The sequence below is a fragment of the Drosophila mauritiana genome, chromosome 3L (assembly GCF_004382145.1).
Source record: "Drosophila mauritiana strain mau12 chromosome 3L, ASM438214v1, whole genome shotgun sequence".
NCBI classification, from domain to species: Eukaryota; Metazoa; Arthropoda; class Insecta; order Diptera; family Drosophilidae; genus Drosophila; species Drosophila mauritiana.
In genome coordinates, this window is record NC_046669.1 from 9,073,185 (window position 1) to 9,087,152 (window position 13,968).

General features: G+C 46.1%; 8 protein-coding genes and 1 pseudogene across 13 annotated transcripts; 5 read left to right on the top strand and 4 right to left on the bottom strand.

Annotated features, from left to right (window-relative positions):
* Window positions 1-69: 69 nt before the first annotated feature.
* On the top strand, window positions 70-2,940 carry LOC117141891 (protein FAM76A). 5 transcript variants are annotated; one of them, XM_033305587.1, is made up of 6 exons: window positions 75-282; window positions 618-682; window positions 765-881; window positions 1,229-1,322; window positions 1,559-1,972; window positions 2,192-2,940. In XM_033305587.1, the coding sequence occupies exons 1-6, from the start codon at window positions 196-198 to the stop codon at window positions 2,588-2,590; spliced, it is 1,176 nt and encodes a 391-aa protein (XP_033161478.1). In that variant the 5' UTR covers window positions 75-195; the 3' UTR covers window positions 2,591-2,940. The 5 variants fall into 5 exon arrangements, with proteins under 5 accessions (XP_033161483.1, XP_033161481.1, XP_033161482.1 ...); XM_033305589.1 differs by having other exon boundaries at window positions 768-881; XM_033305590.1 differs by lacking the exon at window positions 1,229-1,322 and having other exon boundaries at window positions 74-282.
* LOC117141897 (adrenodoxin-like protein 1, mitochondrial) lies at window positions 2,843-3,761 on the bottom strand. Its single transcript, XM_033305598.1, has 3 exons — window positions 3,551-3,761; window positions 3,412-3,463; window positions 2,843-3,349 (listed from the first exon to the last, which is right to left on the bottom strand). The coding sequence occupies exons 1-3, from the start codon at window positions 3,663-3,665 to the stop codon at window positions 2,998-3,000; spliced, it is 519 nt and encodes a 172-aa protein (XP_033161489.1). The 5' UTR covers window positions 3,666-3,761; the 3' UTR covers window positions 2,843-2,997.
* A 522-nt stretch (window positions 3,762-4,283) lies between these two features.
* LOC117141895 (heat shock protein 67B3) lies at window positions 4,284-5,146 on the bottom strand. Its single transcript, XM_033305596.1, has one exon. It carries the CDS (start codon window positions 4,958-4,960, stop codon window positions 4,361-4,363), a length of 600 nt encoding a protein of 199 aa, XP_033161487.1. The 5' UTR covers window positions 4,961-5,146; the 3' UTR covers window positions 4,284-4,360.
* Window positions 5,147-5,365: 219 nt separating this feature from the next.
* LOC117141898 (rhodanese domain-containing protein CG4456) lies at window positions 5,366-6,141 on the top strand. 2 transcript variants are annotated; one of them, XM_033305600.1, is made up of 4 exons: window positions 5,366-5,485; window positions 5,552-5,737; window positions 5,798-5,957; window positions 6,017-6,141. In XM_033305600.1, the coding sequence occupies exons 2-4, from the start codon at window positions 5,617-5,619 to the stop codon at window positions 6,069-6,071; spliced, it is 336 nt and encodes a 111-aa protein (XP_033161491.1). In that variant the 5' UTR covers window positions 5,366-5,485; window positions 5,552-5,616; the 3' UTR covers window positions 6,072-6,141. The 2 variants fall into 2 exon arrangements, with proteins under 2 accessions (XP_033161491.1, XP_033161490.1); XM_033305599.1 differs by having other exon boundaries at window positions 5,366-5,737.
* A 468-nt stretch (window positions 6,142-6,609) lies between these two features.
* LOC117141896 (heat shock protein 22) lies at window positions 6,610-7,571 on the top strand. The gene has a single exon (XM_033305597.1). The coding sequence runs from the start codon at window positions 6,865-6,867 to the stop codon at window positions 7,384-7,386; it is 522 nt and encodes a 173-aa protein (XP_033161488.1). The 5' UTR covers window positions 6,610-6,864; the 3' UTR covers window positions 7,387-7,571.
* Window positions 7,572-8,010: 439 nt separating this feature from the next.
* Window positions 8,011-8,889, top strand: LOC117141894 (heat shock protein 27). The gene has a single exon (XM_033305595.1). It carries the CDS (start codon window positions 8,075-8,077, stop codon window positions 8,675-8,677), a length of 603 nt encoding a protein of 200 aa, XP_033161486.1. The 5' UTR covers window positions 8,011-8,074; the 3' UTR covers window positions 8,678-8,889.
* A 94-nt stretch (window positions 8,890-8,983) lies between these two features.
* On the bottom strand, window positions 8,984-9,960 carry LOC117141893 (heat shock protein 26). Its single transcript, XM_033305594.1, has one exon. It carries the CDS (start codon window positions 9,767-9,769, stop codon window positions 9,134-9,136), a length of 636 nt encoding a protein of 211 aa, XP_033161485.1. The 5' UTR covers window positions 9,770-9,960; the 3' UTR covers window positions 8,984-9,133.
* Window positions 9,961-10,387: 427 nt separating this feature from the next.
* On the bottom strand, window positions 10,388-12,412 carry LOC117141890 (heat shock protein 67B1). The gene has a single exon (XM_033305586.1). The coding sequence runs from the start codon at window positions 12,035-12,037 to the stop codon at window positions 10,697-10,699; it is 1,341 nt and encodes a 446-aa protein (XP_033161477.1). The 5' UTR covers window positions 12,038-12,412; the 3' UTR covers window positions 10,388-10,696.
* Window positions 12,413-12,806: 394 nt separating this feature from the next.
* Window positions 12,807-13,624, top strand: LOC117139240 (annotated as a pseudogene).
* Window positions 13,625-13,968: the final 344 nt, after the last annotated feature.

Here is a 13,968-nt window from a genome sequence, read left to right on the forward strand (position 1 = left end):
AATTGCAGCACAGATATCGATATCACAGCGCCGCTATCGATGGTGTGTCTGTCGCAGTGCATATCGCTTATTCTGCCATCGCTAGCAAAAAGAACCATTTTATTTAAAGCAGCAGAAACAACAAGTTTTTTTAAGAATCCAGCACAAAACAGAGAAAACCCGTCACGACAACAAAACCGCCGAACGCCAAACAGAATGAGTGGAAAAGTTTTATTCGCCTGCTCCAAGTGTTTCTCGCGCCATCCGTACGAGGAGCTCTCCTCCGGCCAGCAACTATGCAAGGTGAAAAGCGATCCAAAACCAACGAAAAAAAAACACCGCCACTTCAAACAATGCAAAAAAAAAAGTAAAAAAAGAGCAAGATGACGCCAAACAAATTGCAATATCAGCGCAAAGTGTGTGTACTTGTTTGCTTGTTTGTCAGCGAGCAAAAATGACGCGGCGTTGGCAGAAAAAATTTGCTGCGCAAAAGGCAAAGGGAAAATAAATGCTAACGGCAAGAAGAAGCAGCCAAGCGTCGCGTCCAAAAATGATTTAAACAACAAACCAAATGAGCTTGAACTGCATAAGCCAATTGATAAACAAACAGACGGATAACCTTGATTTTTATTTTTCAGGGCTGCCGCGGTTCTACCTCAGTTGGTAAATGTACTTACTGCCGATCGGAGTTTCAACCCGCCACGTAAGTAAGCTATAGCTTATACCTAGCCCTATACTATATACGCAAATATATCATTTATATATAAATGTGTTTATACAATCAGCAGCAAATCACAGAGTGCCTGCAAGAAGTGCGAACATTATCTGGGGAAGTACGGCAAGCCCAGTGCCTGCGAGTGCTGCAAGATTGTGGCCGCCTTCGGAGGATCCAAGTGCATGCGGTGAGTTTTGTTTATTCCATGTAATCTGTAAGCTGATCGGGTAGTTAGATGCTATGGCAGTTCTTTCCACCGAATCCAACGGCCGTGTAACTTGAATGCACAATGCAAGAGCTTCGACATTTGTTTACTCTGCGTAACGCGTGAAGAGAAACCCAAACCGATCCAAAATCCAAATTGTGCCTTCAACGTACATACTGCTCTTCCCGATCTCTATCCCTGGGAACACCAAGCAAATGAACCAACCAACAAACCGTCTCTTATGAACGCAAAACATTTCTCTTCTTCTCTTTTCTGCCCGCCAAACAAAAACAATCAACCAAAATATACCCTATCGCCTTCGTATACAGATGCGCCAGCTACGAGGCAAAGTACGGACCGCCGGTGCAGTGCGATGAATGCAAGCTGCGATCAGCCTTTGACAGGCGCGACGAGAACAAAAAGGTCAGCGCACAGAACTGGAGGATTGCTCACAACGGAAGCAGCCCCATTATGTTAAAAAAAACCCTAAGATTAAGCCAAACGATTGTAGAAACTTGAGCGGGATGAACTGTACCCGAGAATCATGTACTTGCGTTCATAAGAGACCGTGATAAGTCTAGGATTATTGCTACCTAACCTAAGCCTTTCGCTGTGACCTCTTGTAAAATTTTGATCTATCTACCTTTTGTCGCCGACAGGTCAATGGCAAACTGCTTTGCTGGCTGTGTGCCTGCGCCTACAAGCGAGCGCTACTCAAGGCACAGCAGGAGGGCCGTATACCGATGTCCAAGAAGAGGCCACACGAGAAGACCTCGTCTTCGCACAGAGACAGCGCTGCGGCCAAGAAGCCATCGCGCAACGAGCTGGGCAAGAGCGGCAGCGGTGCCAATAATACCGGCGTGAATGCCGTGAGCGGAGCTGGATTGGATCTGCCTGACAAGATCTCACGCGGAAATGGTGGTAATGGGACCATTGCAGCGCCTGCTGCCATCACCGTGGACACCAATTCGTCGGATCATGTGGTTGCCATTACATACCTAAAGGAACGCATCGCCAGCCTGGAGAAGCGCCTGAATCAAAAAGACAAAGAGCTGCTCGAAAAAGACAAACAGGTGGGTTTAAAAGGGGTTTTATCAAGTTAGCAAAAACGAAATTTCAACCCTAAAAACGGGTGGGAAACATGCATATGGAAGCTGTGTCGAACTGGACATACCATGTGCCATTTTATGCATTTAAAAACCCGTCTGCCGCTGCTGTATTATTTCTTTTGTTTATCCTTGAATCCATCCATGCTATAAATCTAAAAAGTAATGCAATTTTTTTTCTCCCAGCTGACCGAACTGAAGGGCAAGAACTTCGAGAAGGAGAACGACATGCGCAACCGGCTGAAGGAAGTGGAGCGTCTGCACGACATGAAGGTGGACAACTTGAACCGCAAGATCGCCAGTGTCCTCAAGGAGCTGGCCGTGCTAAAGAAGAGCAGCAACAAAAAGGCCGCTGCCATCAGCAAAGCCGAAAAGGAGATCATTAAACGTGAGAACTTATCGCCCAAGGAGGAAATTCTGGCGACAGCGGGGCCGGAAAAACCGACCAAGGCCTCGTCGGAGCCCGCCGATATTGACAAGGACGAGAAGAGTCGCGATCGAGACGAGGAACGCAGCGAGCAGGGGGATAGGGCCAGTGTGCGGTCACGATCCGCCTCCAGCAGCCCCACGCCCTCGTCCAACTGAGAGACGATGACTTCCAGCTGCAGGAGCGGCATGCCAGGAAGCACGATCCATAAGCTCTGGCTGCCGCGCCCTTTTAGTTTTTCGCTATACAAATTTATATTTTTGTACTTCTGCTTTAATTGTAATATAGTTTTACAAGTTTGTTTCATATCACTCTTTTTATGTCGCTCATCCCTGCCGCGCGAATCCTGTTCCAACTCCCTCCTTCCAAATGTAACCCAATCATCAGTTAGAAAATGTAATTCGATAGGCTCAACTTAACGAATTCTTCTTTAGTTTAATTCACGATGGAACAACACAAAACCGAAGCATTGTTTACATCTTAAGAAATATACAAAGTTGGGAAAGAACCAAATGGTATTTCAACAGTCGTTATATATTATTAATAATGTGGGATAACAATAAGGTTAATGTGGCTTGGGCTTGTGCCCATCGACGTAGAAGTTCCTGGTGGCCTTGGGCAGCTCCAGTTCCATGCCCTCCATGCTCTTGTCGAGGAGTATCTGACAGCCGAGCCGGGAGTTCTCGCGCAGAAATGGCGCCATGTCCAGCAGATCGTCCTCCTGCTCCTCGGCCTCTTTCAACTTCTGCAGGTAATCATGCTGGACGTACACGTGACAGGTGGTGCAAGCCAGCGAAGCCTCACAGGCGCCCTCCATCTCGATCCCATGGCGATGGGCCAAGTACAGAACATTGTCGCCCACTTTGCCCTGGATCTTGGTGCGCTTTCCATCCTTGTCCACATATGTGATGTTCACTCTGCATGTGTAGTTTGTATCTTGGTTATATGGTGTACAATTAGCTTCGCTCTAGGGACTTACATTTCATCCTTGGACTTGGGATCCTGCCATTCGAACTCGCCATGCCGCCGCGCTGTAAAATCGCCAGAATTTCATAATATCAGTTGAGATTTTCGGCATAATATATTGCTGATTCTGCAGGTTTAATGGCTCCACTTACGTATTGTGGTGTGCAGGGCATTGTGGGGTGTGTAGAACGCGGGCTTGGCAATCTGTTTACTGATTAATTTGCAGGAATTATGAACTGCAGAGCGGCGCAAAAGTAAACAAAACATTTTTTTTGAGGTTACAGTGCCAGCTGGAGATGGGCAACATGCAATATGTCACGGGTTTTTATGATTCAGATTATAATTCCAAACAATATAAATTAGTTGATAATGTACTCGCTCTACTAAATAACTTTAAAAATGAGCTCTACTTTGTGTAATTACATGTTAGTTTCTTTTATTTAATTTATCGTCGACTTAACACTTGTTAAAAACTGTTACTTCGATAGTTCTTTGTGAGAAGGTGATTAAAAGCTATCGATAACTATACTTTTGGCGGGCTTTTATTTCAAAGTTCAAAAGTTCACTCAATTTCACCTGGGAAAAGGCTAACCAAAGCTTTTTTAAGTAGAATTGACATCCGGGGACCTAATTTAAATATGCACAGCTTTTAATACCTGTCTAATCGAACAAAGGAAAGTTAATATTGTACGAGGAATTGGATTTAGTGCCTTGTGCTATGAATTATGTTCTTAGATATTAATAAAAGACGTTTGATTACTGAGACATTCATATTCCTTTATTAATACTGGATTTCGATTAGTCTTAAAATTTGATTGGACTGTTTAAAATGTAGCTAATAATAAATTAATAAATATAATACGATTTGTGCGATATTTTCTTGACTTTTTTTAGTGCAACGATAAACGAGAGTCTTGGGAAATCACTTGGCTGCTTAGGCTGCAATCTTTAGGAGGGGCCCTTCACTTGGTTTCTGGCTCTGAAGCGGAAGCTGCCGGAGCGGCCTCCTTATGACCGTTTCCATTCTGGAAAAGATCCGATGGACCCACATGCTTAATGGGTATGATGCGCTCCTTGAGCTCCTCCTTGGAAACTAATGGTGGAACCGTGATATTAAGAACTCCATCCTCCGACAAAGTGGAAACAATGGCATCCGAATCGAACTCCTTGGGCAGCGGATAGCGGCGAACAAAATGCCGGGATACATGTCCGTGATCGTCCTCGCGCTCCTCGTGTTTTCCCTCGACCACGATGCACTCGTTGACCAGTTTGACGGTCAGTTCACCTGGCTGAAAGAGTCCCACATCCAGATGGACCTCGAAATTGCCCTGCTTATTCGAGGCTCCACCACGGCCCAAGGCCGCCAGCTCTCCGTTCCTTTTATTGGCCACCAGGTGATGGGCATGTGCACCCATCCGGGCAATCAGACCCAGGGTGTGCAAATCAAGATCATGATGCTGCCGCGAATGCAATCGCCTGTACATGCGATTCGGGAACATATCGTGGCCGTAGTACATGGAGTCCGGGGAGTCCAAATTCAAGACAAAGGGAATATCTGGCATTTTACTTTTCTTGCCTTTACTTCTTTGTGTATCTGGCGGAAGGAGGTTCGTTGAACCGACGACCTGTTTTCCTTTCAAAAAGTATCCAAGGGGTTGATTTGCCAGCGGGTGGTGGAATTCACAATCTCAGCTGCAGTTTGGCGCACAATTCACCTTGACTTTTCCGACTCGAATGTGGAGTTTAACGGTTTAGCTGCGCCCTTTTATAGAGCCGGAAGAGCTTTGCCCACTGCCACAGAGCTTTTCTGGAGCAGCAACTCGTTGTTTCGCTGATTCTGGGGAGACAACTGGAAGCCTTCTGGGGGCCAAGCTTTCGGAGATGTGCGCAAACTTTAAAATGTGATCCGCTATAAGGTATGTATGTATGTATAAAGTGGGTGCAGATAGCAAGCTATGTATGGGAGATCATACCATAAGATTTTAATTTAAAATTCAAAGTGAAATCGGATACGGATGAGAGACGCCATCTCCAGTGTTAGCTGGACAAACAAGACGACACCGCAATAATCAAAATGCGATAAGCAAGTACGCACATATGTACATACCCGAATCTTTAATCTCGAACCTCATAAATGGATCTTATGCGCCCAGCTGGCAAGTCAGTTGTTATTCAGCTGGCGAACCGGTTGAAATTCGTGCTCCGTCCCCTAACCACAATGGCCACGTACGAACAGGTTAAGGATGTGCCCAACCATCCGGATGTGTACCTAATCGACGTTCGGCGGAAGGAAGAGCTCCAGCAGACGGGCTTCATTCCAGCCAGCATCAATATACCCTGTAATAAACTACTTTCCCTAGTATTTTCTTTATTACTAAGGGTTATTATTATTTACTTAGTGGATGAACTGGACAAGGCTCTAAATCTGGATGGATCTGCTTTCAAGAACATATACGGAAGATCGAAGCCGGAGAAGCAGTCGCAAATCATATTCACCTGCCGGTCGGGAAATCGAGTCTTGGAAGCAGAGAAAATTGCCAAAAGTCAGGGATACAGCAAGTGAGTTTTAAATATTCTTTTATTTGCAATAGTTTATATCGAATACTTGCTCATTTCAGTGTGGTGATCTATAAAGGCTCCTGGAATGAATGGGCTCAAAAGGAGGGACTTTGACGATAAACGTCGCTATATTTCTGAATAAATTAAGATTTTAATAATAATAGCTGAAAAACAAAAAACTTTATTTAATTGTTTATATACTTAAGTAACTACCTAATTTTCATATATCTCAAGTTTTTAACTACGCCCATGGCAAGCTTATCAATACATATACACATACACCCGCACTCAGAAAGCTGTGCACTCCCACCAAACTTTCTCTCTCCCACTCTCTATTAGAGCTCTCTCAATCTGTCTCTCTGCGTATGAAAACTGACCTTCCCCAAGGCGCCACAGCGAGAGAGAACTTAGCTAAGTGCTAAAATAAAAGGTAAATAAAGTAATATTTGGACACCCAGAGAGCCCCAGAAACTTCCACGGAGTTCTCTAAAAAACAGTGAACAACCCCTAACTAAATGCCATTGCCCGATTTCAGGCAAAGCGGAAAATTGCATCAGCAAAGGGCGAAGAAAATTCGAGAGAGTGCCGGCATTTTCTAGATTGTAGGAATTTCCTCTCTGCCAAGAGTATAAATAGCCACCGGTTGGACACCGCGCTCTCAGTTCAAAAAAACCAAACCAACTGCGAACAACTCGAAAAAAGTCAACTAAACTAAAATTTCACCAGCTAAAAAGAAAATTGCATAGGATTGGAACTACAGACAAGACTATATTCGAAACATAGAGGAAAAGCAATATAATTTAAAAAAGCCAAGAAGTATTTCAAATTATACGGAATTTCATCAAAATAATCGAATTTGCATAAGAAGTCTTAAGCGTCTCAAAACCAAGTTATCTTATCAACTATAATGCGTTCCTTACCGATGTTTTGGCGCATGGCCGAGGAGATGGCCCGGATGCCACGCCTCTCCTCGCCCTTCCACGCCTTCTTCCACGAGCCGCCCGTTTGGAGTGTGGCGCTACCGAGGAACTGGCAGCAGATTGCCCGCTGGCAGGAGCAGGAGTTCGCTCCGCCGGCCACCGTCAACAAGGATGGCTACAAGCTCACCCTGGACGTCAAGGACTACAGCGAGCTGAAGGTCAAGGTGCTGGACGAGAGCGTTGTCCTGGTGGAGGGCAAATCGGAGCAGCAGGAGGCCGAACAAGGTGGCTATAGCTCCAGGCACTTCCTTCGCCGCTTCGTCCTGCCGGAAGGATACGAGGCGGACAAGGTGACCTCGACGCTGAGCAGCGACGGCGTCCTGACCATCAGTGTGCCCAATCCTCCAGGCGTGCAGGAGACACTCAAGGAGCGTGAGGTGGCCATCGAGCAGACTGGCGAGCCGGCAAAGAAGTCCGCCGAGGAGCCAAATAAAAAAGCCAGTCAGTAGAAATAAGTCGAGATTATACCAAAACCGATCAAATGCTAGTGAATCGCTATGTTTAGATATTCCGATACCTATCAAATTTAAGTTCTTGTTAAATTAACAAGTTAATTTTAAAAAACAATTGTGATTCGGTTGCCCGCAAGCCCAATATTTTTATGTAGAAGAAAATAAATAATTGAAAACACTATTATCAAAATATTTACTTTCATTGGTTGGGTGCTTTTAAGAGATGTTGCTAAAATATGAATGGTATTATAGATTACTATATGTTATATATAATATTCGAAGATCTAATGATACCATTGCCTTAGATGGAGATTCAATTAATAAGCCCCAAAAATACTTTCCATTTTGTTTGCATTCGTCTGACACCTTGGTCATGTAGCATCTTTTTCCGCTTCCTTCGATGATTCTGGTGACGTAGCCACTTGACGCGGGTCCAACTGGCCGTTAGATGGTCGTGTGCACCTCGTTGGCCTCGCCTTCACCGCTGCACTTGGCCGATCCGACTCGTTTCGATCCCATTCGATGCGCCTCGTCCGGATGAGTCATCTATCGTCTCCGCCATCCGCAATCCGCATCCGGCGAGGCCAGTCGGCCATCTATAAAAGAACTGACGGCGGCGGCGACAAATTTTATAAGATTTTCGGACTCGAACGTAAGCGAATCGCTGCCCTAATCCCGGCGAGAAATGTCTCTGGTGCCTACCACATATCGCGATTTGTCGCGCGAATTTGATCGACCCCGTCCGCTCTACCATCCGCCGTATGATTTCCAACTGTATCCGTATCTGTGGGACGATTCGCGTCTCTGGTGGCCATCTCCTCATACCAGCAGAAGTGACCTACTCCGACCTCTGGATGAGCTGGTGTCGCGTCGAGTGCGCAACCAGTTGATCCAATCGACGCCGTATGAGTGGGCGCATCCAATGAGGTGGGACAACTACTATTCCGGCGAGCGTGTCCATGTGGATGAGAAGGGCTTTCGGATTGACATCGATGTGCGACAATTTCATCCGCACGACATTGTGGTCAAAACCAATGACGACTATGTCATCGTCCAGGGAAATCACAATCGTCGCGACGAGGGCTCCAATGGCCTCGTGGAGCGGCACTTTGTGAGGAAGTACCTACTGCCCCGCGGATACAATGCCAATGAGGTGATCTCGGACATATCCAGCGATGGCATCCTCACCATCAAGGCTCCACCACCGCCGCCAGCCAAGTACTACACGCCCGGAGAGAGATTGGTCCGCGTCCATGAAACCGGAAAGCTGGCCCTGCCCTGGAAATAGTTGAATATCTGTCAAAAATCAGGAAGGCAAGCAGTGGATGTGTGTTTACCAAACCCAAGTCCCAGCCATCGAATGCGCCTAACTCAAGGTGAACTATTTTCGGACGGCAAGCAATTGCAGCCAAACATTTAAATTGGATTCAAACATAAATAAAATACAAATTGTACCCGTAGATGATATATTAAATGCGCAATAAATATTTCGTAGAAACACTGGCGTTTACGAATGGGGTCTTCATCTTCTCGCGCCCAAATCAAATCTTTAAATCGATATTTCCAAATCAAATACAAAAGTCACAACAATTTTAATTTTCCACACCAGGTGAACAAAAGATTTATTAAATTATTATGAGTATTCTAGTCTTTAGCTCATTACAAATGCAATGCAATAAATTAGGAACAATTAAGTAGGGGAATGGATGATGGGTGATGATGGATGATCTTCGCGGTGGCTCCTTTACTTGTCCTTGCCATTGGGTGCTCCGTTCTCCTTGCCGTCCTTGCCCTTCACCTCGCTATCGTTCGACTTAACGTTGAGGTGAGCAGGTCCCACTTGCTGGATTTGAATGATGCGCTCCTTGGACTTGTCCTCGATGGCCTGCGGCTTGGGAATGCTGACGGTGAGCACGCCATCCGACGACAGCTGCGAGACCACTTGCTCCGCCTTGTAGCCCTCGGGAACCTTGTAGCGGCGCACAAAGTGGCGCATGATGTGACCATGGTCGTCCTGGCGTTCCTCATGCTTGCCCTCGACCAAGATAGAGTCGTCCACCACCTTCACGTTGAGCTCACTCGGCTTGAACTGGGCGACGTCCATGCACACCTGGAATCCATCCTTGCCCACATGGGCGGTTGCCGGCCAGTGGATGTCGTTGCGGTTGGCCATCTCGCGACGTAGAGCCAAAACCTGGCCGGCGGGCGACGATGGGCATACCGGCGATGCGCAAGGGCATCCGTTGATGGAACGGCGCTGCTGAGTGCCAAGTGGCAGCACGTAGCGGGAATGCGGATGCAATCCCAGTCCCAGCTCGTAGATGGGGCTGCGGGGCTCCTGGAGTTCGTCCACAAGCGAAAGCAGAGTAGATAGCGACATTTTTACTTTTTCTTTAGGTTATGCTCCTTTTGCGAGAATAAAATATTTTTTCTTTGGTTAAGTTGAATGAACTTGTTTGACTTATAAGCAAAGGTTTTTAATCCTTTTTTTTCTCTTTTGAAATTTTGCTTTAGCGCAAAGTTGCTCCGACTTGTTTACTGCTCGATTTTTGAATTCGATCTGTGCTCTGTTTGCCAAGCGACGCTGCTTTTATACCCGCTGGAGCTTTTCTAGAAGAGTCCGGAAAGTGACAGAAAAAGAGAAGAGAGAGAGACGAGAAGAGAGAGAGACGAGAAGAGAGAGAACGTGCACAGAGAGAAAAAAATGATGAATATAGCTTTGTATCGTTTGATAAACGAGGGATCAAGTTAGAAATGTCTTTTATAAAAGTCTTAATTAAATGTTGCTCTAAAAACAAAAAATAAAACTAACTAACCTTACCCAATAAATGCCGTGAGTTTCGGGAAATTGTAAAATGTAGTTGTTGTCTTACGCGCAAAAATAGAGGCAGTGCGCCTGTATGCGTGAGAGAGACGAAGTTTCTAGAGAGTTGTTGCAATTTTCTAGAAAGAGCGCAAAAGAAACAGCCGGCTAACGGCAAACAAAACAAAACGTCAGTTTTTTTTTATTCTGGTTTTCCTCTTTATTAAGTACATTATTTCGTGTTTCTGTCTTTAAGTTTTACTGGAATACTTGTAGTTGTTGTCACATATGTTTTTAGGAAATCATACATACATATTACGCCCGCAATCTCCCACATTTAGTAATTGAGTGCTTTTCCCGTCAGCTTTCTCGCTTCATTTTTTTTTGTGTGAAATGCAAGAAAAGAAAACACAAGAAACACGTATGGAATAAAACGCATGCCTACCCGTGCAGATTATTATTTGTTCTTAATTACTATTTATGTTCTTTTTTTTAGTTCAGTCTTCACTTGGCCAGTTCCTCGGTTTTGGCTGCAGCGGCTCCGTTTTCGCCTTGGTTTTTGGCCAGTAGAATGGCCGCATCCACGGCTGCCAGTTCCTCGCCGCCCTTCTCCTCCACTTTCTCTACTTTATCTACCTTCTCCGCCTGCTCCTCTTTGCTGTCTTCCGCGGAGATTTCCGGTTTCTTGGCCAGCGGCATTTCCACATCCTCGGGTGCTGCGACTGCTCCATTCCCGTTATTCGAGGCAACGGGCACTTCGTTGGCATTTGCATCCTCTGCCTTTTGCTCATTTTCGATGCTTATAACGGGATTGGGTGTGGGTTCATCCACATTGGCAGTCTCTTCGTTTTTGGCCACCGCCACTTCCATGGACTCTGGTTCTGGTTCTGCAACGCCATTGTTGGCACTGGAAGTGGTTCCTGCTGTGGAAGGGGCTTCCACTGCAACAGCAGCGGCAGCAGCAGCCTCATTGGAAATGGAGGGCGAAACAGCCGGCACTTCCATCTCTGTCTCTTCCTGACCATTGCCGTTGCTCTCGGCGAGAGTGAGCGAGAGCGAAGGAGTGGGTGTGGGTGCAGTCGGATTTGAAGTGGAAGTGGTGGCACTAGCTGCCGCCTGCTGTTCTACCTCTGCCGGCTTTGGCGGCTGCGCATCCTTATCCTTCTGCTGCTGCGATATCTGCTGGATGTCCACGATGCGCTCCTGTCGTTCCAGGCTGCCTTTGACGACTGGAAGTGGTGGCGGCGCCTTCACCGTCAGAATCCCGTCCGAGGAGATGGTCGAATGCACCTCGTTGGGATCATAGCCCTTGGGCAGGATGTACTTGCGGATGAAGTGGCGCGAGATCACCCCGTGGCCATCCTCCTTCTCGTCGTGCTGACCCTCGACCACGATGCAGTTATCGATGGTCTTGACGGTCAGTTCGTTGGCGGCGAACTGCTTCACATTCATGCTCACCTGGAAGCCGTTCCTATTCACCACGGAGTAGGCGGATTTACTGGCCGCCGGTTGGCCACTGGCGCTGCCACTTGCCCCGGATGTCCCCTTATCGCCCAGTTCCTTTTCCAGCTCCACCAGCGACTTATTGCAACAAGCAGTCTTGGCTCCGGCCACACGATTGTACGGATGATGACGATGCTGCGATGCCGCCGACTGACCCTTGATGGGCACCCACATCATCGCATTCCCACGCCCCAACCCACGACTCAGCTGTGGCAACTGTGAGGTGGCCTCCAGCGGATACAACCCGAATCCGGCCGAATCATCTATATCCATTGCCGCCAGGCTGCGATTGAAATCGTGCAGCTCCTCGGCCAAATCTAATATGAACGGTATCAGCGACATTTTCACTTTCTTCCTATCTGGCTAAGATATATCTTTTTTTTTTAGGTCTTGCGGGGATTAGTTTCGTCTGGGAACCGGCGGCGATCCGTTCTGGCCTCCAACTGGACTGCGTTTGAGCCCTTATGGCTGAATGTTGACGCTTTTAAGCGGCTGTGCAGCGCTGAATGGAAAACCTGGTCACTTCCAGTCGGCTTCCAGGCCAGCTCCCAGGCGAAAAACTATGCAACTCCTCCAGAGAACTTGCCAAGGGGAAGGGCTACCCATTAAAACAGTCAGTCAAGCCATGTACTATGCCATTTTCTGCTATATACACCGAAATAAGAGATACTTTTCCTCTGCCACAGATAGCCAGAGAACAAAGAAAGTGCTCGTACTCGTACCCGGCGAGAAACCAGACAAACCAAACTGCAACGTTGCAAAACCAAATGAAAAAGATAAGTAAAAGAGGCGAAACCGGCTTGAAATCGAAGCATATATGCACGAATATCCCCCCCAGAGAGGCCATCTTCCTTGTGCCGGCGATATATATACTCATATATACAAATATCCATATAGACGGGGTATATGTAAAGTGGTCGTGTTGCAGCTGAATTCCCACTGCCGGCATTGAGCGAACAGCTGAGAGTCTGAGTCTCGTGCCGGTTGCCGATGCGGATTCGAGTCGCCGGCGATAAACAACTACAACAACAGCTGGCTGGCTGGGCCGCCTGGAAGCTAAAAATCCGCTGTTGCCAGAGCTGGAGGATTGGCAAGCCGGCGTCGCGTAAACATGCGCAGTGACAGCGTCTGGGGCAACTCATACATATGGTATCGCCATATACATTTGTATGTACCCTGCCACACAGATGATGATGATATGCTGGATTCGTATATGGTTACATAGCCAAGTGCAGGCGATGGCAACCGGTTGAAAAGCTCCAAAATGCAAAAACAACAACACCAACAACATCCAGACGGGGGCCAGACAGTGGAGACTTTGCTAAAAATTTAGTGGGGCCCCGAACTCAGCTGCGGGATATGGACACATATTATATATATTTTTGTATTCGTATGGTGTATATGCCAACTGCAGTCGGAAGAGAGCAAAAACCTTCAGAGATTGCTGCGTACGAGACGCCCTCTTGTACATATGATACATTCCCCATGTACTTGGTACTTGCTCCCATTTACCTAACCAAGGGGAAGAAATCCGCCGGACGAGCATGCTCGCACATTATGTGGCCACCTTTTTGAATAGACAACTTCCACTGCGTTGGCGTTGGATTGTCCAAACCCTGGGCAAGAGTACTCTACTCCAGTGGAGGAGGAGTGGCGACAAGAAAATCGGGCCATAAATAAAAACTCGAATGATATAACAACCAGGGATTGAGTTCTATAGCAATGCCCATTTATTATATGGGTATTCAATCGCTACAACAAATTGTAAACAAATTGTCATTTGGTTATTACGAAGTAATTCTAAACAATATGTACATACATAAGCTGAATATTTACCAAGTTGTACTAAGCAAATGTGCAGCTAAATCCTACATACATACTTATGTACATAGTTGTCTTAAGAGCAAATTTGATCAAATATAATAAATACTGGACTACTTAAAGTTATGTATTTATTAAGGGATTTGTTTTGTATATGGAAATGTACAAATGATTTATGTTTTATGTTTACATCTATCGCCCTTTGAAATTCAAAACAGTTGCATTCAAATATGTTAGTTTTACATCATTCAAATCCTTCATTGTTGCAAATCGTATCATTTTTACATTTTCTTACTGATTGGAGTAATAATAGGCTTACATCCCATGGGTTCTTAAATATCCGCCATTAACCACTTATGTATTTTAATTAGATTTTCCCATTTTTTTCCCCATTCTCGTTTATTAATTAAAGTTAATAGCTTAAACGCCAGGCCATAAAAAGAACTGTTCTG

Excerpts from the sequence above, each read along its gene's own strand:
- LOC117141898 (XM_033305599.1), top strand. The coding sequence starts at position 5,533 with ATGGATCTTATGCGCCCAGCTGGCAAGTCAGTTGTTATTCAGCTGGCG. Across the intron at positions 5,738-5,797 it reads AGCCAGCATCAATATACCCT|TGGATGAACTGGACAAGGCT; the intron begins GTAATAAACTAC and ends TTATTTACTTAG. Across the intron at positions 5,958-6,016 it reads AAAAGTCAGGGATACAGCAA|TGTGGTGATCTATAAAGGCT; the intron begins GTGAGTTTTAAA and ends TGCTCATTTCAG.
- LOC117141891 (XM_033305587.1), top strand. The coding sequence starts at position 196 with ATGAGTGGAAAAGTTTTATTCGCCTGCTCCAAGTGTTTCTCGCGCCAT. Across the intron at positions 1,323-1,558 it reads GGCGCGACGAGAACAAAAAG|GTCAATGGCAAACTGCTTTG; the intron begins GTCAGCGCACAG and ends TGTCGCCGACAG. Across the intron at positions 1,973-2,191 it reads TGCTCGAAAAAGACAAACAG|CTGACCGAACTGAAGGGCAA; the intron begins GTGGGTTTAAAA and ends TTTTTCTCCCAG.
- LOC117141897 (XM_033305598.1), bottom strand. The coding sequence starts at position 3,665 with ATGTTTTGTTTACTTTTGCGCCGCTCTGCAGTTCATAATTCCTGCAAA. Across the intron at positions 3,464-3,550 it reads TGCCCTGCACACCACAATAC|CGCGGCGGCATGGCGAGTTC; the intron begins GTAAGTGGAGCC and ends GCGATTTTACAG. Across the intron at positions 3,350-3,411 it reads CCCAAGTCCAAGGATGAAAT|AGTGAACATCACATATGTGG; the intron begins GTAAGTCCCTAG and ends CTACACATGCAG.
- LOC117141895 (XM_033305596.1), bottom strand. The coding sequence starts at position 4,960 with ATGCCAGATATTCCCTTTGTCTTGAATTTGGACTCCCCGGACTCCATG.
- LOC117141893 (XM_033305594.1), bottom strand. The coding sequence starts at position 9,769 with ATGTCGCTATCTACTCTGCTTTCGCTTGTGGACGAACTCCAGGAGCCC.
- LOC117141896 (XM_033305597.1), top strand. The coding sequence starts at position 6,865 with ATGCGTTCCTTACCGATGTTTTGGCGCATGGCCGAGGAGATGGCCCGG.
- LOC117141894 (XM_033305595.1), top strand. The coding sequence starts at position 8,075 with ATGTCTCTGGTGCCTACCACATATCGCGATTTGTCGCGCGAATTTGAT.
- LOC117141890 (XM_033305586.1), bottom strand. The coding sequence starts at position 12,037 with ATGTCGCTGATACCGTTCATATTAGATTTGGCCGAGGAGCTGCACGAT.